At 35.8% G+C, this 27,602-nt stretch overlaps 2 protein-coding genes across 2 annotated transcripts in view; one reads left to right on the top strand and one right to left on the bottom strand.

The window, feature by feature from the left end:
- The window catches only part of LOC117409509 (ankyrin repeat and SOCS box protein 5), a 75,501-nt gene extending 71,337 nt beyond the window's left edge, over window positions 1-4,164 (bottom strand). Inside the window, exon 1 of the mRNA XM_058998802.1 lies at window positions 3,961-4,164. The gene's annotated coding sequence lies outside the window, so the exon portion shown is untranslated. The remainder of the gene's footprint in view (window positions 1-3,960) is intronic.
- Window positions 4,165-11,186: 7,022 nt separating this feature from the next.
- spcs3 (signal peptidase complex subunit 3) lies at window positions 11,187-18,302 on the top strand. Its single transcript, XM_058998755.1, has 5 exons — window positions 11,187-11,466; window positions 12,947-13,022; window positions 16,959-17,033; window positions 17,323-17,438; window positions 18,098-18,302. The coding sequence occupies exons 1-5, from the start codon at window positions 11,324-11,326 to the stop codon at window positions 18,228-18,230; spliced, it is 543 nt and encodes a 180-aa protein (XP_058854738.1). The 5' UTR covers window positions 11,187-11,323; the 3' UTR covers window positions 18,231-18,302.
- Window positions 18,303-27,602: the final 9,300 nt, after the last annotated feature.

The raw sequence follows: 27,602 nt of genomic DNA, 5'->3' as shown, positions 1-27,602 counted from the left end.
GCTCTAACTTCTTGTCTTACTTGTTGGGAAAGTGGTCAAAGTAGCTGATCTGTGTCAAAAGTTACATCGTTTACAGTAAATAGAATGTTGGAAGTCTGGGAGTTTTTAAACAATGGGGAGCTTTAGAATGTTGAAAAAGTCCCATTAAAGTGAAGGAAGATGGACAAAAAAGGATAAAAAGCTTAATAGTTTAAAAAGTATAAAAAGATATCAAAAAGTTGTATACAAGCACACTATTCCAGACCGGTCTACACGTTTTAAAGTTTGAACGGCGTTTCTAGCTTAAACGGTGTAAGAGGAGTAGCGTGCCAAAGAATAAGAAGAAGAAGTATGTCGAAGATTTAAAGTGGGGACTCTTGCTTCGCAAGCCCCACTAATAAAAATGGTTGGTAATTGTGACAGAGAGTGAATGAATCCTCGTCAACAATCTCCCTCCCAATCTCTGAGGGCGCTGTAGAACCAGAACAGAGTGCCCCAGAATGGATGTTTTTGCAGTTCATTCCAGGGTCAGTCGGAAGCCGGACATTCAGGAAGGGGGTGGGGCCACGATACCTGAAGTCAGCGCCTTAATGCGGTAGGTGATGTGTCAGTCACGGATTGGAGGAGACGTGATTGGCCGCGCCACCGAAAGAGGGCATGACGGAGGGTTTTAAGGGGAAGTGGCCCCAGTGATCTGTTCCTTAGTTTTGATGGTTAAACCATAAGGACCGTATACACAGGAGAATTAAAAGTACTGTGAGTGTTTTGTGTGTGTCAGCTAACTGTCATTGTTTGTTTGGCTAGACGGCTAACACGAACCGGGAGCTGTCGCTGCACGCCAGCACCAAACCCCGGACTACACTGACCTACTGTTACCTCTGTGTTTGTCTTTCACCATTCACTTGCACTAGAGCACCCACTGTCAGGAGACATGTCTGTGTCTGTGTATTGTGTGTTTAAAAAGTGTTTTTATTATTTCGGGACTGTAACCCTCCTTTTGCATGGCGCAATACACATTGATGTGTAGAGCCCATGCTTATTATTTAAAGTGTTGTTGGCACGCAACCCAGCTGAAAATAAAGAGCTGTTAATTGTGAACTGTCTTGTGTGCGTTTGTTCTGGAGCACTGCATCATCACTACACCTGCACACTGCAAACCATTCCTTCACAGTAATCAATTTTTTTCATTGCCAAATATTTTAGGATGTAGGGAAACCTGCTTGGGGGATGCTATTGTGTATTATCAAAGCAGCATCTGAAAAGGATTCCCTTTGTTATACTGACAACCTTTTTACAGCAAACACTTACAGAGCTGCTATTTTATAGCTTTATAAGAAAAGAAAAAAAAGATTAAAATGATAGCCTTGCTCTGTTCGCTTAACTCAAACTATAAAGGAAGGCTGTGGATTTTAAAGTGGTCACAATGCAGTCAAATACCAAATTCAATATACTTTGAAGTTTAATCTTTTACCTTCAACTTACTAAACCCTCAATACACCATACACTAAGTTTTTGTCTTTTCTTTGGATACATTCCTCCCCCACATTATCATACAACAATCAGAGCCTTTTCTTGCACAACTGGCTGGATGATTCTCATGTAAGATTACAAGTGAAAAGTTAGTAAGAACCCCTTCTTTCATAGCCAATGAACAATTTATAACTTGTTAGCTGGACAGTTTATTCTGAGTTCAGGCCATGGGAAGAATGGTGTGGAGTACTGCAACGTAACTTATAAGTGACTATATACTGGGATATTAGAACGGAACACACATTATATATAAAATTGCTACTCCTTCAAATTAATTCAACAATCTCTTTCATAATTGATCAAGCTTATCCGTAGATCATTATTACGCACAGTGTTAAGCATGTTAGCTGCAAGCTGTTAGATTGTTAATATACATTTTAAAGACTGAGAACAACAAAGCTAGAACAGTAATGCTTATTTTTGTGTTCACAACCAAGAGCATTTGACAAGAGCATTTGATGAAATGTATGCCAGTAGATACAGGGAATACATTTCTATACCAGTTTAGGATGAATGTATTTATTTTAGGTAAAGCATAACATGAGACCATACAATGGCTAATTTAATGGAATTGTATGCGTGTATAAATTACATTTATATACAGACGTGCTCAAATTTGTTGGTACCCCTCCACAAAAAACGAAGAATCCACAATTTTCTCTGAAATAACTTGAAACTGACAAAAGTAATTGGCATCCACCATTGTTTATTCCATATTTAATAGAAATCAGACTTTGCTTTTGATTTTGTATTCAACATAATATTGTAAATAATAAAACAAATGAAAATGGCATGGACAAAAATGATGGGACCGCTAACCTAATATTTTGTTGCACAACCTTTAGAGGCAATCACTGCAATCAAATGTTTTCTGTAGCTCTCAATGAGACTTCTGCACCTGTTAACGGGTAGTTTGGCCCACTCTTCCTGAGCAAACTGCTCCAGCTGTCTCAGGTTTGATGGGTGCCTTCTCCAGACTGCAAGTTTCAGCTTTTTCCATAGATGTTCGATAGGATTCAGATCAGGACTCATAGAAGGCCACTTCAGAATAGTACAATGTTTTGTTCTTATCCATTCTTGGGTGCTTTTAGTTGTGTGTTTTGGGTCATTATCCTGTTGGAGGACCCATGACCTGCGACTGAGACAGAGCTTTCTGACACTGGGCAGTACATTTCACTCCAGAATGACTTGATAGTCTTGAGATTTCATTGTGCCCTGCACAGGTTCAAGGCACCATGTGCCAGGCGCAGCAAAGCAGCCCCAAAACATAACCGAGCCTCCTCCATGTTTCACTGTACGTACAGTGTTCTTTTCTTTGAAAGCTTCATTTTTTCGTCTGTGAACATAGAGCTGATGTGACTTGCCAAAAAGCTCAAATTTTAACTCATCTGTCCAAAGGACATTCTCCCAGAAGGATTGTGGCTTGTCAATATGCATTTTAGCAAATTCCAGTCTGGCTTTTTTATGTTTTTCTTTCAAAAGTGGAGTCCTCCTGGGTCTTCTTCCATGGAGCCCACTTTCGCTCAAAAAGCGACGGATGGTGCGATCACAAACTGACGTACCTTCACCTTGGAGTTCAGCTTGTATCTCTTTGGCAGTTATCCTTGGTTCTTTTTCTACCATTCGCACTATCCTTCTGTTCAATCTGGGGTCGATTTTCCTCTTGCGGTCGCGCCCAGGGAGGTTGGCTACAGTTCCATGGACCTTAAACTTCTTAATATTTGCAACTGTTGTCACAGGAACATCAAGCTGCTTGGAGATGGTCTTGTAGCCTTTACCTTTACCATGCTTGTCTATTTTCTTTCTGAATCTCCTCAGACAACTCTCTCCTTTGCTTTCTCTGGTCCATGTTCCGTGTGGTGCACACAATGATTCCAAACAGCACAGTGACTACTTTTCTCCATTTAAATAGGCTGAATGACTGATTACAAGATTGGAGACATGTGTGATACTAATTAAAGAAACTAATTAGTTTGAAATATCACTATAATCCAATAATTTATTATCTTTTCTAAGGGGTACCAACAAATGTGTCCAGTCCATTTTAGAATATCTTTGTAGAATAAGCAATAATTCATCTCTTTTCACAACTTATTTGCGTTATTCTATGACATACCAAAGGCATGCAAGTATACATGATAAAATAGCTTTTAATTTCATCACTTTTCAGGAGGAATGAAGCATTATTTCAAAGAGCTGTAAGGGTACCAACAAATTTGAGCACGTCTGTATATATATACACACACACACACACACAACACGTCTAAGCACGGACACTGTCTTTAAAGTTTAGTTGTATAAAATGTGTGAATAATGGCTATCCTAAATCTCCCACTATTTTTAATTCATATTTCCTGACATGCTCTAATTAAAATACAGACTTTTTTTTTCATTTCGGTACAAATAAAATATCATTCATACAACATTTTGTGTTGCCAAACACAAACTCACCTTTCAAGTTTTTCTGTCGAGCAGAGTCTTGCATCAGTAAAAATAAAATGGCTTCTCACAAACGTTGTTTCTACTTCACACGAGGTAATGTCCAGGACATTTCGTCATCCAGGCTTGATAGTATCGCGAGATTTTAAAAACTTAAGTTAACATTTATAATTAAATGAATAATTCAGGTACAATTAATATTAGAAATGAATGAATGAATCATCAATATGACATTTAAAAAAAAAAAAAAAAAGAAAGTTTACTGATAACAGGGTGGTGGTGAACAGAGCTTCGTCAGCTCGTCGGCTTTGTCAGAGAGGCTGTGCAGCAGTGCTGGCTTGTTATCAATGCAGCGCTTTTTAAATCGATATAAAATGACCAGAGCGACCACAAACCATATTTGAGAGAAGGTTTAAAAGAGGAGTGTCAAACTCAGTTTTCATTTCACACAAGTCCTCAATTACTTAATTGATCTAATTATTCATTCGATTTAACACACACACACACACATATATACACACTGTTTTTAAATTGCGAGGTATTTTAAATTGATGGTTGAAACGTGCATTTGATTCAAGGTACAGTTGCCGATTCTCATATACTAGTTTGGGGCCTGGATAGGTGTTAAATGTATCTAGCTAATTGAATAATTAATCAAATTAAGTCATTGAGGACTGGTGAGTTTGAAATGTGCAGCTTTTCTTGTTTATTTCCAGTCATTGAAATTAAGTAGGCTTATTATTTTAGGAAGAAAACTACAGCACAGCTCATTTTAACAAATCTGAACGACATTAAAAAGTAAACACTTTTAGCTTTTTTCATTATTTAATTTAACTCAGATAAGCCTGTTAAATAATTAATTTAGCAGTAATTTACAGTTTTTTAAATAACAGTTACATACATTAACATTAAACTTTGTGTCGTTATAAATACAGCTTGTGCGGTTTTTTAAAAGTTATCTTCTTTAATTTAACGGAATTTATCATTTTGTAAGCAAATTACATACGTACATGTTTTTCAGTGTATATTTCCGTAAAATTAATAGTACATATTTTTTAAAAAAGTATTTTGCAGTAATATTGAAATGTTTTGCATTTAATTAAAAAAAAAACTGAAAAATGTATGTACACCAGGTTCAGACGCATTGATTGGTCTAATATATCCGAAGGCGACCTAAGACTCACCGTTTCAACGGTGTCAGTAGTGCTCAACAGAAAAGAATGCAGTCAGAAAAATATTGTATACTGGCCATGGGCTTTGGTTTTGCCCGGAGCCGCAACTAAGCATTTAGCTACCGGGGCATGCAATATATCTATCTATCTATCTATCTATCTATCTATCTATCTATCTATCTATCTATCTATATCTATATCTATATCTATATATATATATATATATATATATATATATATATATATATATACAGTACTGTGCAAAAGTTTTAGGCAGGTGTGAAAAAATGATGTAAAGTAAGAATGCTTTCAAAAATAGACATGTTAATAGATTATATTTATCAATTAACTAAATGCAAAGTGAGTGAACAGAAGAAAAATCAAAATCAAATCCATATTTGGTGTGACCACCCTTTGCCTTCAAAACAGCATCAAGCATCAATTCTTCTACGTACACTTGCACACAGTTTTTGAAGGAACTCGGCAGGTAGATTGGCCCAAACATCTTGGAGAACTAACCACAGTTCTTCTGTGGATTTAGGCAGACTCAGTTGCTTCTCTCTCTTCATCTAATCTCAGACAGACTCGATGATGTTGAGATCAGGGCTCTGTGGGGGCCAAACCATCACTTCCAGGACTCCTTGTTCTTCTTTACGCTGAAGATATTTCTTAATGACTTTCGCTGTATGTTTGGGGTCGTTGTCATGCTGCAGAATAAATTTGGGGCCAATCAGATGCCTCCCTGATGGTATTGCATGATGGATAAGTATCTGCCTGTACTTCTCAGCATTGAGGAGATCATTAATTCTGACCAAATCCCCAACTCCATTTGCAGAAATGCAGCCCCAAACTTGCAAGGAACCTCCACCATGCTTCACTGTTGCCTGCAGACACTCATTCGTGTACCGCTCTCCAACCTTCGGCGAACAAACTGCCTTCTGCTACAGCCAAATATTTCAAATTTTGACTTATCAGTCCAGAGCACCTGCTGCCATTTTTCTGCACACACACACACATATATATATATATATATAAATTATTATTATTGTTTTTTTTGTTGTTTTTTTTTGTTTGTTTTTTGGATGTTAGAAGTTAGGATGGTATTTACACGCGCAGAGTTTTGAATGTTATTTCCGAATCTCTCCTTTAACATGCCTGAAGGGGACACTGTATTACTTAAAACGTGAATTAACGTCTTACAACGTGTTAACAGTGAGCAGTTACCTTGGGATTACAGACCAGGTTCAGACGCACTGATTGGACTAATGTATCCGCAGGCGACCTAAGACTCACCGTTTCAACGGTGTCAGTAGTGCTCAACAGAAAAGAATACAGACAGAATGTAGACTGGCCATGGGCTTTGCTTTTGCCTAGAGCCGTAACTAAGCATTTAGCTACCGGGGCATGCAAATATATATATATATATATATATATATATATATATATATATATATATATATATATATATAAATAAATAAATTGCATGCTCCTCCGGTTGACGCAATCGGAGGTGGATGGAAAGACTCCATATCGCAGCTACCGGGGCATGCAAGACTCCATATCGTAGATGTTAGGAGTTAGGATGGTATTTACTCGCGCATAGTTTTGAATGTTATTTCCGAATCTCTCCTTTAACATAACCTGAAGGGGACACTGTATTATTTAAAACGTGAATTAATTTGAGCAGTTACCTTGGGATTACACACCAGGTTCAGACGCACTGATAGGACTAATGTATCCGCAGGCGACCTAAGACTCACCGTTTCAACGGTGTCAGTAGTGCTCAACAGAAAAAAATACAGACAGAAAAATTTTGTATACTGGCCATGGGCTTTGGTTTTGCCCAGAGCCGTAACTAAGCATTTAGCTACCGGGGCATGCAAATATATATATATATATATATATATATATATATATATATATATATATATATATATATATATATATTCCATCCACCTCCGGTTGAAGCAATCGGAGGTGGATGGAAAGACTCCATATCGCAGCTACCGGAGCATGCAAGACTCCATATCGTAGCTACCGGGGCATGCAAATATATATATATATATATATATATATATATATATATATATATATATATATATATATAAATTGCATGCACCTCCGGTTGAAGCAATCGGAGGTGGATGGAAAGACTCCATATCGCAGCTACCGTGGCATGCAAGACTCCATTTCGTAGATGTTAGGAGTTAGGATGGTATTTACTCGCGCATAGTTTTGAATGTTATTTCCAAATCTCTCCTTTAACATAACCTGAAGGGGACACTGTATTATTTAAAACGTGAATTAACGTGAGCAGTTACCTTCGGATTACACACCAGGTTCAGACGCACTGATAGGACTAATGTATCCGCAGGCGACCTAAGACTCACCGTTTTAACGGTGTCAGTAGTGCTCAACAGAAAAGAATACAGACAGAAAAATTTTGTATACTGGCCATGGGCTTTGGTTTTGCCCAGAGCCGTAACTAAGCATTTAGCTACCGGGGCATGCAAATATATATATATATATATATATATATATATATATATATATATATATATATATATATATATATATATATATAAATTGCATGCTCCTCCGGTTGACGCAATCGGAGGTGGATGGAAAGACTCCATATCGCAGCTACCGGGGCATGCAAGACTCCTTATCGTAGATGTTAGGAGTTAGGAGGATGGTATTTACTCGCGCATAGTTTTGAATGTTATTTCCGAATCTCTCCTTTAACATGCCTGAAGGGGACATTGTATTTCTTAAAACGTGAATTAACGTCTTACAACGTGTTAACAGTGAGCAGTTACCTTGGGATTACACACCAGGTTCAGACGCACTGATAGGACTAATGTATCCGCAGGCGACCTAAGACTCACCGTTTCAACGGTGTCAGTAGTGCTCAACAGAAAATAATACAGACAGAAAAATATTGAATACTGGCCATGGGCTTTGGTTTTGCCCAGAGCCGTAACTAAGCATTTAGCTACCGGGGAATGCAAAAAAAATAAATAAATAAATATATATATATAATTATTATTATTGTTTGTTTTTTTTTGGATGTTAGAAGTTAGGATGGTATTTACTCGCGCATAGTTTTGAATGTTATTTCCGAATCTCTCCTTTAACATGCCTGAAGGGGACACTGTATTACTTAAAACGTGAATTAACGTCTTACAACGTGTTAACAGTGAGCAGTTACCTTGGGATTGGTAAGCAGTTTTAAGCAACCGGAGGTGGATGGAAAGACTCCATATCGTAGCTACCGGGGCCTGCAAGACTGCATATCGTAGCTACCGGGGCATGTTATTGTATATATATATATACAATATATATATATATATATCCACTGGCTCCCGATCACCGCTCGCATCCAGTTCAAGACTCTTGTACTAGCCTACAGATGCCTTGACCAGTCTGCACCCAGCTACCTCCAGACCCTCATCTCTCCCTACACCTCCACTTGACCTCTCCACTCCGCCTGCACTAGAAGACTAGCTCTACCACCGCTACGCTCCCCTGCCTCCAAAGCCCGCTCCTTCTCCACCCTTGCTCCGCAGTGGTGGAATGACCTTCCTACAGATGTCAGGACTGCCCAGTCCCTGACCACATTCCGGCGCCTCCTTAAGAATCACCTCTTCAAAGAGCACCTGTAGAACTCCTCTGTTTGTATCCTGGGACACTATCACCCTTCATGTAAATGTGCTTTATTTTGCTCTTATCAGCCCCCTATTTTACTGCATTTAATCCTGTACTTCAGAATACTGTAATCTGCCAAGTTTTTAACCTGTAGTACTTTGTATTTAATCACATCCTGATGTAACTATCACTATTTAATCATATCCTGATGTAACTATCACTATTACCTGCTGTATTATTGAATTGTGGTTTGTCAAACTTGTACTTTACTTGAACAAAAGTTATTGTATTTCTTGCTCTTATTGTATTACTTGTATTGTAACGCTTGAAATGTTTTTGCTTACGATTGTAAGTCGCCCTCGATAAGGGCGTCTTCTAAGAAATAAATAATAATAATAATAATAATAAAAATAATAATAAGAATTATATATATATATATATATATATATATATATATATATATATATACATATATATATATATATATATATATATATATATATATATATATATATATATATATAATTATTATTATTGTTGTTGTTTTTTTCTTTCTTTGAAGCAACCGGAGGTGGATGGAAAGACTCCATATCGTAGATACCGGGGCATGCAATTATATATATATATATATATATATATATATATATATATATATATATATATATATATATATATATATATATATATATATATATATATATATAATTATTATTATTGTTATTTTTTTTGGATGTTAGCAGTTAGGATGGTATTTACTCGCGCATAGTTTTGAATGTTATTTCCGAATCTCTCCTTTAACATGTCTGAAGGGGACAGTGTATTACTTAAATCGTGAATTTGTAGCACTAGCTACATTAATGCAGCATAAGGAATTTGCTGCCTGCTGCTCTTAATTGAGTATCAGAATACCTGGCCAGGTTAAGTTAATTCTCTATTAAATTGCTAAATACGTAATTTTGTCCTCGTTTCTAAAGTGGGCTTTTCAGATTCATAAGGTAAAACTTAGGTGAAGCTACTTCAATTTACTGTCAGTTTTTGGTAAGGGGTTTCTCTCTGCACTGGTCTCTCTTGTTTTAACTGAATGATCTTTTCCTAAATTTCCACATGGAAGTTCTAATTAGAGTCAGGTGTTGCTAATTGCCTTGGCAAAGGGATTATTGAGCTTGATTTATCATTATCTAAGTATCTTAATTGGTTGCCCTTTAAATATGGCTATTACGTCCTGGGAAGGGGGTGGTTCCTTTTCTGGGTGATTCTTTTTTGGGTGTGGTTTTGTGTGGATGCAGAGTGTTTGGAGGAAAGAGCAGGGGTTTTTTTTTTTGAAGAAGGTTGCTGTCTATAAAAGAGAGATCGGGAAGCAATGCTGTCTGATTTAAAACTCATGTACATCAAATGTTTGATACCTCTTTTGACAAGTATAATATTCCACACATATTCAATAACATCTGCTATGTGAATTCTGGTGCTGTCTTCTGATTACATTTTTTAAATATTTTCTATGTGTTGTAAACAATCCTGCCTTACCCAGCAATTTTTCTTGGTTCTGTCACGCAATCCTACTACTTTGGAGAGTTTATATTGTTCAGGGTAGTTTACTTGTAATTCCGTCACAAAATACTAGTTATTGGACGTTGCTTAAGGATTGGGTTTGTTACAAATTAACGTCTTAAAACGTGTTAACAGTGAGCAGTTACCTTGGGATTACACACCAGGTTCAGACACATTGATTGGACTAATCTATCCGCAGGCGACCTTAGACTCACCGTTTCAACGGTGTCAGTAGTGCTCAACAGAATCTCATCAAGCAGCTTCTTGAAGGATCCCAGGGTGTCAGCTTCAACAACATTACTGCGGAGTTGGTTCCAGACCCTCTAATTTATGTCTAGCACTGTCTTAACAAATATGCCATCAGCGATGACTGTGGTGCACCACCAAGTAACCAAAAATAGTTTGTCATTATACAGCACGCTGATTGACTTTTTGTTATGAGCAAAAAGTCTTAAAGTAGGAAAAAATAGAAATGGACAGATTTGAATAACTAGCTAACTTTACAATTTAAACAATGTGATATGTTCTAAGTAAATGGTCAGTTAGTTACAAATTATATCCAGTACCTACGATATATATATATATATATATATATATATATATATAGTGTATTTTAAGATATATTTTGCAATGGTTTTTTGTTTGTTTGTTGGGATTAGCAATACGTCTTTAAATTTATTTTTCTTGTATGGTTTTCAGAACACGTAATACACCAGGCTACTGCCGTGTGCCTGTTTTCAGGTACCACATCTGTACAGTGAAATGATTCTCCTAAGCCCCGATACAGTAGGTGGCAGTGCAGTTTTGAGTGACACACACAAAAGCCTGAAACAGGAAATGTATCAGAATTTATGGTTTCAAACTTTGTAATTCCGTAATACTGCTTCCTGTTAATGTATTAGATAGCCCAGTACAGCGGGTATACATACTGTGCTTGATGGTATTGATCATCCACTGTTAACTTTAAGTTGTTATTCTTGTAAGTTGTCTGTCTAAACTGATCAAAAATGAATACGGTATTGTCGCGGGCAAATTCTCTCTTTGCATTTTCTCTCAGTGTGATGGCGGCTCTCACTTTTGGGTGTTTTGTCACCACAGCTTTTAAAGACAGAAGCGCTCCGGTTGATATCCAGGTTTCCAGAGTAATGCTGTGAGTATTTAAAACGAAATTTAATTATTCCTGAAAATCAGCATAATATTTGAAATTATTATTTACTGATTCTAAATGAAATGTGATTGAATCGGTTGCTAGCTACTGTGAATTGAAAATGTTGTCATGCAATATACGGAAATTACTTTTTATTATTATTATTATTATTATTATTATTATTATTATTATTATTATACATAGTACTTTTAAGACGTAACTCTTGGTAGAAAGTAAAAAATGATATTCCATAGGAAATTAGGTTCCAACATAAGATTCTGCTAGATTTCTATTGCTTACATGTACAATGTGCCATATGGTTATTGTTTAGCCTACATGTTTTTAAAAACTAAACAGTTCATTATAGACATTATAAAAAGATTGCATATTTACAAAGTAAGGGTGCAGCTATAATAATTGTAAAGTTATTTATTTGGCGAAACAGCACACTATTTCTTCCCGAGTTCGCTATATGATTTAGTCCATCCAATGGCAGTCACACACGTCAACCACAAACCCACACATTTGATGCAAAACTGCAGCAGCGCTAACGAGCTTAGTGTTTTTTCATACACATGTGGCGCTTCAGTACGATTCATATATTTGGCGCGTGCTTTAAACTGAAATAATTAATGATTAAATGTATGAAAATAATGCTAAATGTGTAGACCACAACGCCATGCGCTCGATTAACATCTGGGCTGAAGAAAGAAATGTCTTAAATTCCGAGAAAAGAAAATAGGTAGTTATGTTTATTTGTTTGTTTATTTATTTTGGCTTCAGGCTACAAAACATGGGGCAATTGACGATATGCCTAGGTCTACCAATGGCATTACACCTTGGATGGATATATATATATATATATATATATATATATATATATATATATATATATATATATATATATATACACACACATACATACATGCATACATGCATACATATAAATAAATTACAGGGATGGCCATAAGAGCCCTATTGGATAGCAGTTTCACGGTCACCCATTCCAGGTTTTACTATGAGCTTGATTAGCCCCACTGTATAGATAACAAGTTAGGGTGCGTCTTATTAAACTCGTTGTGAAACCAGGAGTGGATCAAACTGCTATACAATGGGAGTCTTATTTCCATCCCTGTGTGTGGATAGATAGATGTAATGTTTAGAGTGATGATGTTGGCATAAAGTAATTGATATGTATGTAGTCTGCAGTTAAAAAGCTGCTAAGCAAATTGACTTGTGTAAATATAACTTTACAAATTATTTCCCTCTATCAGCCATCCAAATTTAAAGAGACCAGTGGTTCTCAAATTCCATATGTATGTGGCAGTGAACAACACACAATCAAGAAGTTAAAAAATAATAATAATAATAATAAAAAAAAAAAAAAAAATATATATATATATATATATATATATAGGTAAATAGGTTAACTGTTTCAACAGTTATTTTAATATAAATCTACTGTTTTGTTATTCCATTGCAGAAAAAATGTGGATGACTTCACTGGACCCAGAGAAAGAAGTGACTTGGGTTTCATAACTTTTGATGTTACAGCTGATATCCTTTACTTGCTGGATGAAATTCAACTAGTGGGTTAAGATGTTGATATTGTCAGCTGTGTTAAGTTGATCTAAAGGAGCCTGATCTAAACACCAGTATTATTTAAAGAGTAAGTAGCGGGGCTCGTCCTTCATACCTGCCCTTTTTCTTTTCATTGGTAACATCCTGACAACTTTTTACACTTATAACTTTAAAGTCTGTTTCAAAGCTGGGTTCAGAATGTCCTCTGTAGTGCACTGATAGTGTAAGGATTATTGCCCACATTGTAAAACAGCAATAATGTATTAAAAAAAATTAATTCTGTTTGGGCTTACGTTCACTTCTCAGAGAGGTACACCGACCTTAGTTTGTAGATTGAAGTCCCAGAGACCAGTTGGTCGCACACTCAAAAATAGGACAGGATTTACTGTAATCTTTTAAAAAAGATTTAATTAATTTTATTAGTTAAAACATGTTTTTACAAAAACAAGCAAACAAACAAAAGAATAATAGAACTGCGTGTTTCAACACAACAGGGCTTTGTTGGCCTATTTTTGAGTGTGTGACCAATTGGTCTCTGGGACTTAAATCTACAAACTAAGGTCGGTGTACCTCTCTGAGAAGTGAACGTAAGCCCAAACAGACTTTCTTTTGTTTTAATATACAATCACCTTATATGGTCAGCACCTCATTGTGGTTAAGCATTGTAGTGCACAGATGTTTATTTTTTTCTAATATATATATATATATATATATATATATATATATATATACACACACACACACACAGTGCCTTGCAAAAGTATTCAGACCCCTGACCAATTCTGTCATATTACTGAATTACAAATGGTACATTGAAATTGCGTTCTGTTTGATATTTTATTTTAAAACACTGAAACTCAAAATCAGTTATTGTAAGGTGACATTAGTTTTATGTTGGGAAATATTTTTAAGAAAAATAAAAAACTGAAATCTCTCTCTCTCTCTCTCTCTCTCTCTCTCTCTCTCTCTCTCTCTCTCTCTCTCTCTCTCTCTCTCTCTCTCTCTCTCTCTCTCTCTCTCTCTCTCTCTCTCTCTCTCTCTCTCTCTCTCTCTCTCTCTCTCTCTCTCTCTCTCTCTCTCTCTCTCTCTCTCTCTCTCTCTATATATATATATATATATATATATATATATATATATATATATATATATAATCTATCTCTATATATATATATCTATCTCTATAGATATATATATAGATATATATATATCTATCTCTATAGATATATATATATCTATCTCTATAGATATATATATATATATAGGAGTTCTCAAACTTTTTTTGCTGGGCCCCCCTTTGGAAATGTTTCAGGCTGTGACGACCCCCCCCCCCCCCCCCCCCCCACCCTGCAGTGCGATATCATGTGAAATGACTGTATATACTAAATAGGAACCCTAAATGAAGCAGGCACATGTAATCATTACACCTAAAAAGATGAAGAAACTGATCTATAAATATTATTTAGGGAGCCTGGGTATATGAGTTACTTAACCCAGTTAACTAGGTTAGTTGGATGCTAAAATGTGTATTTTCAAGTAAACCATTATATGTGAAGATAGGAATGAAGTTTTAGGTTACCAATAATCCGTATAGTAATTAGAATTAATAGTAGAACATGCTGAACTGGAAAATATTGCCCATCTCACTGTTGGGTGGGTTTTCAATGGAAGGTTCCCAGCCCATAATAAAGAAAAGGAAACTCCCTCTTTAAACTGAGGGCTGTTCTTGCCTGTTCTTTTGAAATATTATTTGGCTGCAAGGCTATATTCGGTGCAACACTGGATTTTCAAAAATGTTAATGCCAGATGTACCCACATGAAACCATTTGGAAAACAATCTGACTATTCCCGTTGCCTAACTGGTCCCTAAAAAAATGTTTAATTTTTTTTGACCAGTGCTAGCACTTTATACACAACTATATACACATACAAACAAGCATCTGGACACTTGGTAAACATGACGGGAAGTCGGGCTTCATATTGCATCCTTTATTATTATTATTTGTTTATTTAGCAGATGCCTTTATCCAAGGCGACTTACAGAGACTAGGGTGTGTGAACAAAGCATCAGCTGCAGAGTCACTTACAACTACGTCTCACCCGAAAGACGGAGCACAAGGAGGTTAAGTGACTTGCTCAGGGTCACACAATGAGTCAGTGGCTGAGGTGGGATTTGAACCGGGGATCTCCTGGTTACAAGCCCTTTTCTTTAAGCACTGGACCACACAGCCACATGTATACAGTTAAGGATTAAGTGTATATGCGCTGAAATGTAATGCTAAGGAGCTTAAGGTTATGTCAGTATTTTTTGTGATCACGCGACCCCCTTTTGGGTCAGGACACCGAGTTTGAGAACACTGATTTAGAGGACAGATCTCAAACCCCAGAGCACTAGAGCGGACTGTTTAAAAATAACTTTGAAACAGACTTTAAAGTTATAAGTGTAAAAAGTTGTCGGGATGTTAACAATGAAAAGAAAGTACAGATATGTTATTTAAACAGTTGTAGCAACACGTGGGGACGTGTAACGGTAGATTATTCAGAACCCTTGCTGTAACAATGTGTGTTTTTGTCTTTTAAAAGTTATTAATTACAGTATTGATCAAAATGTAACATTTCTAAATGATTTAAACTTAAATCTTCCAGTGTTTAGGCTAATTGAATGCAGTGTGTTTCTCATTGGAGTGTATGTAAGGGAACATAGCTGCTGTTTTTAAAAAAAAAAAAAATAATAATAATTAAAGGAGATTCGGTGCATTCTGTCATGTATTATCCCAGGGATGAAATGTTGAGAAGTTTCTGATAAACACCAGCTGCATCAATCAGTGGCTTTAGCTCTAGACTGTTGCTCTTAGTCTGTAGTGAATGTATTTGCACAGAAGCAGTGAGTTGTTGCTACTAAAACAAAACTGCAGCTATTGTTAGAATATTTAAGCTATTAATATATGTTATAACTACTGTAATTTTCTTTTTGAATGTTTTCACAAAGCAGCCAAGTAGCTATGCTTTTAAAGGAAGGACGCTACATCACTTTGCATGGTTATGGTTTATTTTTTTTCCCCAAATTAAACTATGCTGGCGGATTTGGCTGCAGATAGCCTGGCATCACCTGCAGCAGCCAGCAGAACAGCTAGCTCGCTACACCTTACTACACCCCTTGTATTGGTTCCTGTGTGCTTTTGTAGTAAATATCATGTGTACTCCTTTAGCTATTTAGTAGGTTTTAGACTTTTTTTTTATATATATATTACCGGAGTGTATTTTTCACCAGTATAGATTTGTGCAGCTGGCCATGAACAATGGTTGGCTGCACAGAACTGCAAGAATCTGCATGACTTAAATCCCACTTTAGCCACAGGTTTGGTTTAGAACTCTTCAGTTTTGTTGTGAAACCCTAGAAGTGACAGGTGTTATTCAATGTTAAGTAAGGTGTTCATCTGGTTTACTGTGCTGTCAATTATTTATGCTAACATTATGGGGAACCTTTCACTTTTGACCTCCAGAGTCAATGATCCAATATTGATAAACTGTTATACAGGTAAAGAGTAAAGTACAAACTTCCTCTTGTGTTTAAAGTACATCTGTGACACAGAGGTTAAGGCAGCTATAAAAATAGGTTCATCTTCTGTTAAATAGGTTCATCTTCTGTTTTTACTCATTCTCAAAGTAGGAGTAGAATAAACTTGTGTACAAATACAATCCTGTGCAAATGCAGTTCTTATAAATGTTAAAAGCTACTTAAAGGAAATATATCATTCCCCCAACTTTCGCAAGGTAATAATTGTATTTCAGAATCCACAATTATAGTTTTATATAAAGTTATAGAAACAGTATGTTCACGTTGTCCCATGCTTAGCGAGAGTAAAGGGATGATAAATTGTGAAGTATGTGTTGATTTTCTTTAACTTTTCCCACATCTGAGGCCACTATTTGACTGGAATGTCAAGCAACTATTTCTGTATTTATCAGCTGACTATGAAACGAAAAGCAACGTAAGTACTGGTCTGTATTTTGCCTAATAAACTTCTTGTTGGAATTCCTTGTTCTTTTCTTCCTTTAGGATAGTTATATATTTTGTTTGGCCTTAATATGTAAGTGATGGTAATTACCTTGAAAAAGCTAGATCTGTCTTCCTGGTAGTATAGATATGTTATTAAACAGTTGAATGATGAGTGCAATTGTTTTCTTGGTATATAAAGTGTCAGCTGATAGATTGATGCACCAAATATCTCCAGTACTTCATCACCGAATATTTAATGACTTGTATGTGTTTTCTTGCAGGCCCTGAACCAAGTGGTGTTATGGGATAAGATAATCCTTCGAGGGGAGAACACAAAACTTTCCCTGAAGGACATGAAATCAAAATATTTCTTTTTCGATGATGGTAATGGTCTCCGGTAAGAACAGCTTTATATTTCACAGAAAATATATATCAATTACCAACTTATAATAAGCTTCAAAGTCACACTTCCCTTTTAGCTCTTATGATAAAACAGTATACATTTCACAGTATTATTTCCATCCCTGTATTATAAATTTGCACTTGCATGCAGTACCATCTTGTATCGGCAGATGGCACTGTCATGTCACTAAATATTCAGCTCTCTTTGTAAATAGTTTCTTTGTACCTTTACTTGTGATGGACCCCTTCTGTGTCACTTTAGTCAGAAGTACTTTTTGTCACATGTATTTATTGAAACAAAGAAAGTGGTGTTTCACTGACAAACCTGCAGAGAGTGCCTGTTGAGATGTCCATCGATTTCTAAGATGTCTGGTCAAGGAATGGTGTTTAATGCACTGATTGTCTTTACTGGCAGATTACACACATTCGCTTACCTAGTAAAACTAGGTAAATCTCTCTTATAAAGCAATACATGGCTGTGTTCACAGTTCAATGTCTAACTGAATTATATATAATTATACTGAAACTAAAGCATGCATGTTTATTTTTCCAAAATAGGTGTATTTATATATGTTTCCATTGCATTGCTGTATTTGTGGAATTATTTGTTTATGTGTTGCACTTTGTAAAACCAAAACTGTTTCTTGTTACCAGGGGAAATAAAAACATCACTTTGACACTGTCCTGGAATGTCGTGCCAAACGCTGGAATCCTACCTCTTGTTATGGGCTCAGGACACATATCGGTTCCCTTTCCAGATGCTTATGAGATGACAAAGAGCTATTAAATTGTATGTGGTTTGTTCATAATTGGTGTTCTCTTTTATGACTTAATAAAAGTTTACAACCTGACTTTGTAACTGTTTGTTTGTAGTTGTCTTTTTTAAAATAAAACTAAATAAAATAAGGATTCATGCATGAAGCTTGAGATAACATCTGTATTCTGAAACGTGTTAAATTTGCAGATGACACAAAAATAGGAGGAGTGGCAAACACTGTTGCAGCAGCAAAGGTCATTCAAAATGATCTAGACAGCATTCAGAACTGGGCAGACACATGGCAAATTACATTTAAAAGAGAAAAGTGTTAAGTACTGGATGCTGGCCATAAAAATGTGCATTATAAATATCATATGTGAGATACTGAAAATTGAAGAAGGAATCTGAAAAAGACCTAGACAATGTGGGGAAGCTATAAAAAGGCCAACAAGATGCTTGGATATATTGTGAAAAGTGTTGAATTTAAATCAAGGGAAGTAATGTTAAAACTTTACAATGCATTAGTAAGACCTCACCTAGAATATTGTGTTCAGTTCAGGTCACCTCATTATAAAAAGGATATTGCTGCTCTAGAAAGTGCAAAGAAGAGCAACCAGAATTATCCAGGTTTAAAAGGCATGTCGTATGCAGACAGGCTAAAAGAATTGAATCTATTCAGTCTTGAACAAAGAAGACTACGTGGTGATCTGATTCGAGCATTCAAAATCCTAAAAGGTATAGACAATGTCGACCCAGGGGACTTTTCTGACCTGAAAAAAGAAACAATGACCAGGGGTCACAAATGGAGATTAGATGAAGGGGCATTCAGAACATAAAATAGGATGCACTTTTTTGCACAGAGAATTGTGAGGGTCTGGAACCAACTCCCCAGTAATGTTGTTGAAGCTGACACCCTTGGTTAGACTGATTAAATGCTAGTAATGTATTTAACATTAATGCAAATATATAAGTTTTTTGTAATTTTATATAGCTGTTTTGGCAACCTTTACTGTATTATCTTAGCCTATTCACACTAATGTACCAACTTTATGACTGATCATGCTTGCTGAAGATGAGATAAAAACATAAAACCATTTTTAAATAGGTAACCAAAACCCCAGGACATTTTAATAGTTCCTGATGGAATTGGATTGTAAACCACTCACTTATTCTTCAGCTTTAAGTGTCATTATTATTTTCTCCAGCAGATGTCAGCACTAATCTGCATTGTGCTACAAAATTTAATGTAGAAAATGTTTTGTTTGGTGTATTTAAGGGATGATATATACTGTTGATTATATAATTCAGCTTGCTTAGTTTTACAGTTTATTATTCAGGTTAATCTTGTTAAAAAAAAAAAAAAAAAGACGTAAAAATCATTAGTCCAATATGCTTCACACAGTAACTATTGGTAGAAAACTACTGACTATAAATATAAAGAGGTTCTTGTAAATGATTAATTTCTATAAATGAAATATTATGTACATTAAACATTATAACATTAATTAACAAAATTAATAGTAGTTACTATTTTAAGATTTGTGGGAGCCAGTGATTAATGCTGGAAATGGCCAATTAGGCCAGTATAATATTGTAAAACCATTCACATTTACAAGTTTTCATACCAAAATACCATCAAGTCACCAAGTGTAATAGTATAGCACAATGTTAAAGAGAAGAAAAACTGTTAAAACTTTATTTTTAAAAGTCAGAAAAAGTGTCTTGCAGCTACAATTACACAACCTAATTGGTTCAATTCTTTCAAGTGCCCTTTATAAATTATGACTTCCTGTACTGTGTTGTTTGAGAAATACCAGTTGCGGCTGCTCTAGCTAGGAAGGGCTGCTTGTAAGTATTACGCAAAGGAAGCCTTTTTGAAACAGGCTGAATTGAATAAATGAAAGCAGGGTTACCTTGGAAATCGAGACATATACAAAAGCATTGTAATGGAGAACAATTGATGTAATACGCTTGTAAAATTAAAAAACCCACATCAAAAAAGCTCATGAATTCTAACATAATAATCACAGACAAAAAAATGCATTGTATTGCATACAATGGTAATTTAGAAGCCAAGACTGTTGACGTCACTTCCATAGAGCAGAGTGCCTTTGTCTCTTGTCTTACAGTATTTACCACTGCAGGAATTCTTGGTATATAAGATATACAGTAGGTTGTAACACTAACCTAAAAAAGAATTAGTATGGACTATTAAATACATTGACTTTTTCTGGTGATGTGTGGGTCCTCCATGTGATCTTGTTCAGATCAAAGACTTAACCAGAGTCAGATGTGTTTTTTTCAGTGGTCTGCTTTAAAAACATTGATGACAGCAAAGTATACCCTTATGATTATATAAAAAAACAGCTTGCATCATTTGTTTTATACTAATTTGTTTCTAAAACTGAAGATACTACTAAGCAGACAAATGTTCCAGGAATGTTTCTGTTATCCCTTCCAAAAACGATATGTTATTACTGCTGTTTTCTCTTGGGTATCAGCAATTAAATGTTATGTGGTTTCAGTAAGTCTATTTGGAAAGGGAATAGCAAATGCATCATGTTGGACCAACAGTGATGATACCAATGCTTTATTGTGTTGCTACAATGAATCACATACTCAAAATATATACAAAATTATCAAATAATGATTAATCACACCTGCAAGCTTTATCGATTAACAAATAATTGATTGATTCATCTTGTCTACATGAGTGCGGTACCAAAAAATGGTGCACAAAAAATAAATCTTGAAAAATGGAGATGGGTGACCTTGGCAAAAGGGCAACTGGAAGGTATACCCAATATATCCCAATATCTCAGAATGAAGAAAAAACTTGTAACATTTGCTCATCAGTGCTTTACTTTCATGGCGGTACTACAAGTTGATGTTTCTATTTATTCAACATGTTTCTTTCAAACAGTATCAGAAAATTAATATATATAAAAACAAAAATCAAATATACTAATACATTTTGGCATTCCAAACAATCAGACACACATCTTCCCCCTTGTTTTGCTTGTAAAACACACTATGCCCAAGTTAAGGCCGTGTTAGTGTAACCCATCTTTCGTTTTCCCTCAGAAAACAACTATAGTTATTATAATTACTGTATGTGTGTTTCACTATGTGGATACATTCTTTCAGGCATCAAGGTACACTTACTTAGAGCAGTGCTCAGTGCTATATATACAGCGTACATGTGGGTAGCACATGTTGGAGTAATTTACAGCAAGCAAACCTCACTTAGACAGCGTAGCGAGAACAGAAAGTGCCATTGCGGGACATCTCCTAATTACGGAGATACAAATTAACCCTTTGACGCCTAGGTAGAATGACCATATTGTGCTTGAATATGACCACTTTGTGTTTAGCGCTTGTAGTTTGGCAACCTTACATCAGAAATTAAAACCCAGTATATCTATAGAATTGCCTTTAGTAGCTGTTTCCAATAACGTAATGTATTTTATTGTGAAATGTATTATATATATATATATATATATTTTTTAATATAAACTGCACCTCCCAAAAAATAATTGAAAAATGTATAACAATAAATTATATTTTTAAAAACTGCCAATTTCGACCCCTTTGCAAGTTAGATATAAACAAATTATCAGTATATGACAGATGTGAAATTTTATGAGGATTTCAAATAAAAAATCAGATTTAAAATATCTTCTACTATTGAGGAGCTATAAGACTTTGTCCGAGCCATGGTCTGTATGCCAAAATTCCCCAAAACTGCCCTATTTTCAGAACTGTCAGCTATTTTATGAAAGTAGTCCAGACTAAGCAGAATATCACAAAGTACATTGCCAAGTCTTATGTAAAACATTTTATCATGGTAATGTATGAAAAAAAACCCAAGGGAAAATGAAGTTGTTTTTATTAAAAGTAGTTTTTATTTATATATACAAATTACAAGTGCATCAGAAAAACATCTTTAGAGAACTTTTATTTCATATAAAAAAATAATAAATAAATAAAACAATAAAACTGAACAACATTAAAAACTTACATTATGTAATTTATTTATTAAATTAAAAGTATAACTAAACATTTATAGCAACTATTTTATATAGCATCTTACCATACCTGCAAAGAAAATCAAAAACAAGATTAAAAACATGAATTATAACACTGGTGGATACTACCGGATTTTCAATAATTTGATATCATGGAGAAAATAATATTTATATACAAAACTTATAGTAGTCAACAAGTCAACAGCAGCAGAATAAATGAATAAATAAATAAATAAAGTCTACAGGAAACATTCGCTCTCCTATCAGGTTCCAAGTGGTTTACTGTATTAGATCTTAAAAATGGATACTATCAAATAGAAGTTAAATACTGTCCCAAAACTACATTCACAACACCTTTTACACCCCAAAGTCTTACTAACTCCCCAGCTACTTTTCAAAGAACTATGGAGAAGGTTATGGCTGGAATTCATTTGCAAGAGGTTATTGCATTTTTAGATGATATTCTCTGATACTGTAGAATAGCAAGAGGAACACATAATGAAGGTACTCAAAAGGATTACTGAGTTTGGTTTGAAGCTGTCACCTTCAAAATGTCGATTTTTTCAAACTTCAGTTAAATATCTAGGTCATGTAATATCAGAAAAGGGAGTACAGCCAGATTGAGATAAGACTTCAGACATTGCAGGGTGGCCAAGACCTAAAACCATACAGGAGCTCAAATCTTTTCTAGGTTTTTCTGGCTAATACAGGTGGTTTATGGAAAGTTGTGCTAAGATTGTCAGACCACTAAATAACCTTTTCAAAGGAGAACCGTTAAAATTTAAAAAGTCAAAGAAACCAATCAAGAAACCAGTCTTTAGAAAGTAAATGGACTGCAGATTGTCAGAATGCTTTTGAGAAAGTAATAGAGAAATTAAACCCGATCCTTGGAGACTGGAAATTCATGTATATATTGCACACTGATGTGAAGTGTAACTGGCTTGGGTGCTGCACTGTATAAAGTACAGAATGGGAAAACCAGAGTCACTTAAAAGAAAATATTAACTCCAGCACTGAGTTCATTAAAATGTCTTTTTCTTCAACTTGAAAGTGCCTGATTTCTGTTTTAGAATTTAAACAAACATTTATAGGCATGTTTGTTCTTATTTAGTATATTTAAGAAAATGTTTTCTGTCTTAGTCACATTATGACTTTATTAACAGTTATATTAATGTAAATTGTTATATAGAGCGCTATATATACAGCGTACATGTGGGTAGGGTTTGGAGCCTGATTTGCATCATATTTTGATGTACAGATTACAGATACTTGGTGTGAGCGAGTTGTTTGCAGTGCACAGGTGTAGTGGTGATGCACGTGCTCCAGACAACGACAGACACACCGTTGAAATAATAATGCTGGCTCTACCCAACTATGGGTATTGCCAGCATATAAACAAGGTGCGGTAATTTAACAGTAGTGTTGTAAGTACAGGTTCAGTGCTGTCTGGGTTTTAGCACTGGCTTGAAGCGACAGCAAATAATGGTTTGCCATCCGGTATCACTCGAATCAATATCTAATTAGCTAGCTAGATCACGGAATGCTATGTGATAGAGTGGGTAAATGTTTTCACGGTACAATTGCACAATATCGATAACAAACGTAAACAAACACATACATTCACACTCACTCACTTCCTGGTTTTGTCATTACTTACTACAATGCATTGTGGGAGATTGCTTTGGAATAAGTGCAGCGATGAAGTGCGGCTCTACGCATACGTCATTTCATTTCAGTTCAGCACGCCGCTGGATCATCAAGTTTGAAATGGAGGTTAGTTATCCTTTTCATTATGTATATTTGGCTTTATCCGTCGTCTAATAATAATAATAATAATAATAATAATAATAATAATAATAATAATAATAATAATAATAATATATATAATATAAACGCAAGACACTCAACACAGGGCTATTTCTGCCTCTCCAGATGAGCTACCCAGGCTTTACTGGGTTAAAACCTGTACATTTTATTTAAAACACAGGTTAGCCCATTTTGAACTGTCATTTCTGCCTCCCCAAATGACCTATTGTTCAATTGAGGTAGCCCATTTGGAGGGGAGGCGCTATTTTTCAAATTAGTCTGTTAATCTATGCTACCGATAACCCATTTTGAGCACCGGCACAGCACATTTAAGCATTTAAATGTATCAGCTTATGTTATGGCGTGCCTCATTTATTTTGGGCCAGAATACATTTGGGATGGGGTCAAATTTGTGCCGTGGCAGAGCGCTACTTTACACTCCGGCAATTTAGTGCTTTTAATGTCGGTCGATCTTGATACATGTCCCCCTCTGTGTTAATAGTTCTCTCCTCCCCTTCCAATGAAACGTTAAAATTAAAAAGAGCCAGGTATGACCTCACACAACCTATAAAACACCACAAAGGGCAATTCAAAACTAAGTTTATATTTTAAATGACTCACTTTGGCTAACTTCCAATAACATGTAAGCAAATATTCATGTAAATTTATATGTATATTAGCTGGCATTATGACATATTTGCAGTAAACAGCACTGTGTTAATACTTTGTATTACTTGCAATTGTCTTTCAATACAATTTCATATCACTAGCAAACAGGTAAGATTAATCGATCAATAGAAAATATCAAGATTAAAACCCCTTCTAAAAATATATACTAACTATATACTAAAGAACCACAATGGGAAATAAGACTGTATACTTCATATTAAGGTATACACCAAGCATTATTTCAAATACCATAAACAGTACCAAAATGTACCCAGTGATTCTAAAATAAGTATGCGATGTAAGCGTGGCATAGTAGCAAATATATTTGATCATATAATTGGACAATGTTCATGTTACAATAAGGTCAAAGTGAGAAGTGAAATCCCATCGGTGGTTCACATAGCCACAAGAGTGCTAATAACACATCACATAGTCAGGGTATTATAAAATGAGTTCCTAATCCATTGCTGGCAGGCACAATGTTGACCCTGGAACAGGGTGAAAGCAACATGCTGAATTAGTGATGTTTATAGTTTTGAAATATGTGAGAACATATTTGGCTGGATTCTCAAGGCCCCCAAACCAACAATAAACAATTCAGACATTTAAGTTTTGGGCTTGTAAAAAGTCTTAAGTTTATTCATTTTAGAATTGTAATTGGTATGCTAACAACAATTTGAAGTACAAAAATAAATACACAAATAAAAGACTTTAATTTTTATTTGTACGTGTAAATGTTGGCATCCAATTCGCTTCAGTCTGAAATAAAAAAAAAATTAAAAAAAAAATTTAACTGCTTTGGGTTTCCTAACTTCTTAATTATACTTAATTTGAGAATTTCAGGATTTATTATTGTGGTTAAAACATGTTGAAAATTGCTAAGCATCTTTGTTCAAAGAATTCATTATCAATTATGTTTTATTTTTACTATAATGTTAGATGAGAAAATAAAGACTTTTTGGAGTTCCTTTAACTGAAGTGAGCTGTCAGTTATTTTCTTAAATCCCATCTATCATTTATGGGCTTAATGCAGCAGTTCTGGTATTCATCGTCAGTCATTCTAGGCAATATGACCTCCTGTACTGACAGCTGTCATCACCTCAGATCATTGTAATCCTCTTTAAGAGGATTGTGCTTCTAAAACACTGGATACTGAAATGTACGTTGGACACACACATATTTTTCCCATGGAAACACAGAAATCACTCCTGTAAATTGTGATTAAAAAGTGTTTAATGTGAAAAAATATTACTGTACAGCAGTATTTATATATGCAAAGTACATTTCTCTGTGAGGGTGCTCATGTTTCTGTGTCGCAAAGTAAATTTCAGTATATACATGTGCGTTTTATTCTTCCTCATGAATGTAGTGAGCACTGTATAGTGCCTACCAGCAACCACGGTACCTCATGCTAGCTCATCGACTAGTCCTTTCCTCTGTAAGTGAGTTCAAGACGTGAAAATTTGGCTCAATCTTTTTATACACAATAGTATAGCCAGTAGCTGAGGTACAAATGTGTGCAAAGCTCCATGTGGAACAGATGAGAAGCAGACTGAAAGGAAGAGAGATGGGGAGGAGGACGGAACACACAAATAAGAGCGACAGGGCAGATTACTTCAAGTAGGTTTAAGTAATGCAGGGTTGTACCATAAGAAAATAAAAATAATAATATTTGTAAAACGTCTGTGTTTAATTAAAAACAGTAAACAATAAAGCCGCCCCTCTACCAGTGATGGTATTGGGGGGTACACGACGGGTTACTGTCCCAAACAGAAAAATACAATCCACTCCCCAATCCACACTGCATGAAACTGCTCTCCAAACCAGGGACCTGGTGTGTGTCTGTGCAGTGCAGTGAGGGTAGTGCTCAGGGGCTTGTACTGGCTCCATGGCGGCAGCTCCTGTCTCCTAATCCTCTGAAATACAAGATAAAACAAACAGCACTCCGGCTTGTTATTCTCTTTTCAGCGTAAGGGGCTGTATTCGCATAGCTGCGTCCCCTTTTTACTGCCAAACTCCTCCCTGTGATCAGCCTGGCGCCGCAGCTGACCACAATGGAGTTGTTTAGAAAACTTGCAGCTACGCGCTTTCACCAAAATGCCTGACTTCCGGTTGCCACTTACCATAGAGTCGCCCCAGAAATCAAGAGCAGTACTGCAACTGCTTTACTTGCAAAGAAACAAAAAATGGTGACTTCCATATTCCAAAAATCCACTTATTAAATTTTGACCTGACAGAGGCGTTTGTTTGCGCAAATATCCCTCTTGAAAAATTGGGCAACCAAAAGTTACGTAAATTCTTCAGACTGAGTGTAGCAAATGGTAGAGTGATTCCTTCATCAGTCTAGCTGAGACATGAATACTTACCTAAAGTTGCCGAGTATCATCACAAGCAGGAGATTATGGAATTGGTAAAACAGTCTGGTTTACAGATGCACAAGACCTAAATGGTGAACATGCACCTGACATACTAGAACTGAAAGCTGTCCTTGCAGATACAATTTACCTACAGGCTGCTAATTACAACACCGTTTCACAAGCTATTGTAAAGTGCTTGAGTAACTTTGATGTTAATTTTGATGTCAGTGCATTTATCTGTATATTTGCTGTTAAAAAAAAATCTGTACACGTAATTTATTTTATATTTCCGTGCACACTCCGCGAAATCTGATAGGTCGATCTCGGTCTGCATTGCTGTGTAGCGAGGCCATCCATTGGGTGTTGAGGGGGTGCAGGTCCGTGGGTGAGAGGGCCTCGCTGAGGAGGGGGCCCCGTCCTTGGGGCCGGAGTCCTAGGTCAGCTGGAGGACGGAGGGGAGAGTTGTGTAACAGGCAGGGGAGAGGCAGGCAGGAGTCATCGAATGCTTCTGGCAAGCGGATAGCTGCCTCCAGCGTGGCTGC

This window comes from Acipenser ruthenus, chromosome 2, assembly GCF_902713425.1.
Source record: "Acipenser ruthenus chromosome 2, fAciRut3.2 maternal haplotype, whole genome shotgun sequence".
In the NCBI taxonomy this organism is placed as follows: Eukaryota; Metazoa; Chordata; class Actinopteri; order Acipenseriformes; family Acipenseridae; genus Acipenser; species Acipenser ruthenus.
This window is presented reverse-complemented; position numbering and strand designations above follow the sequence as displayed.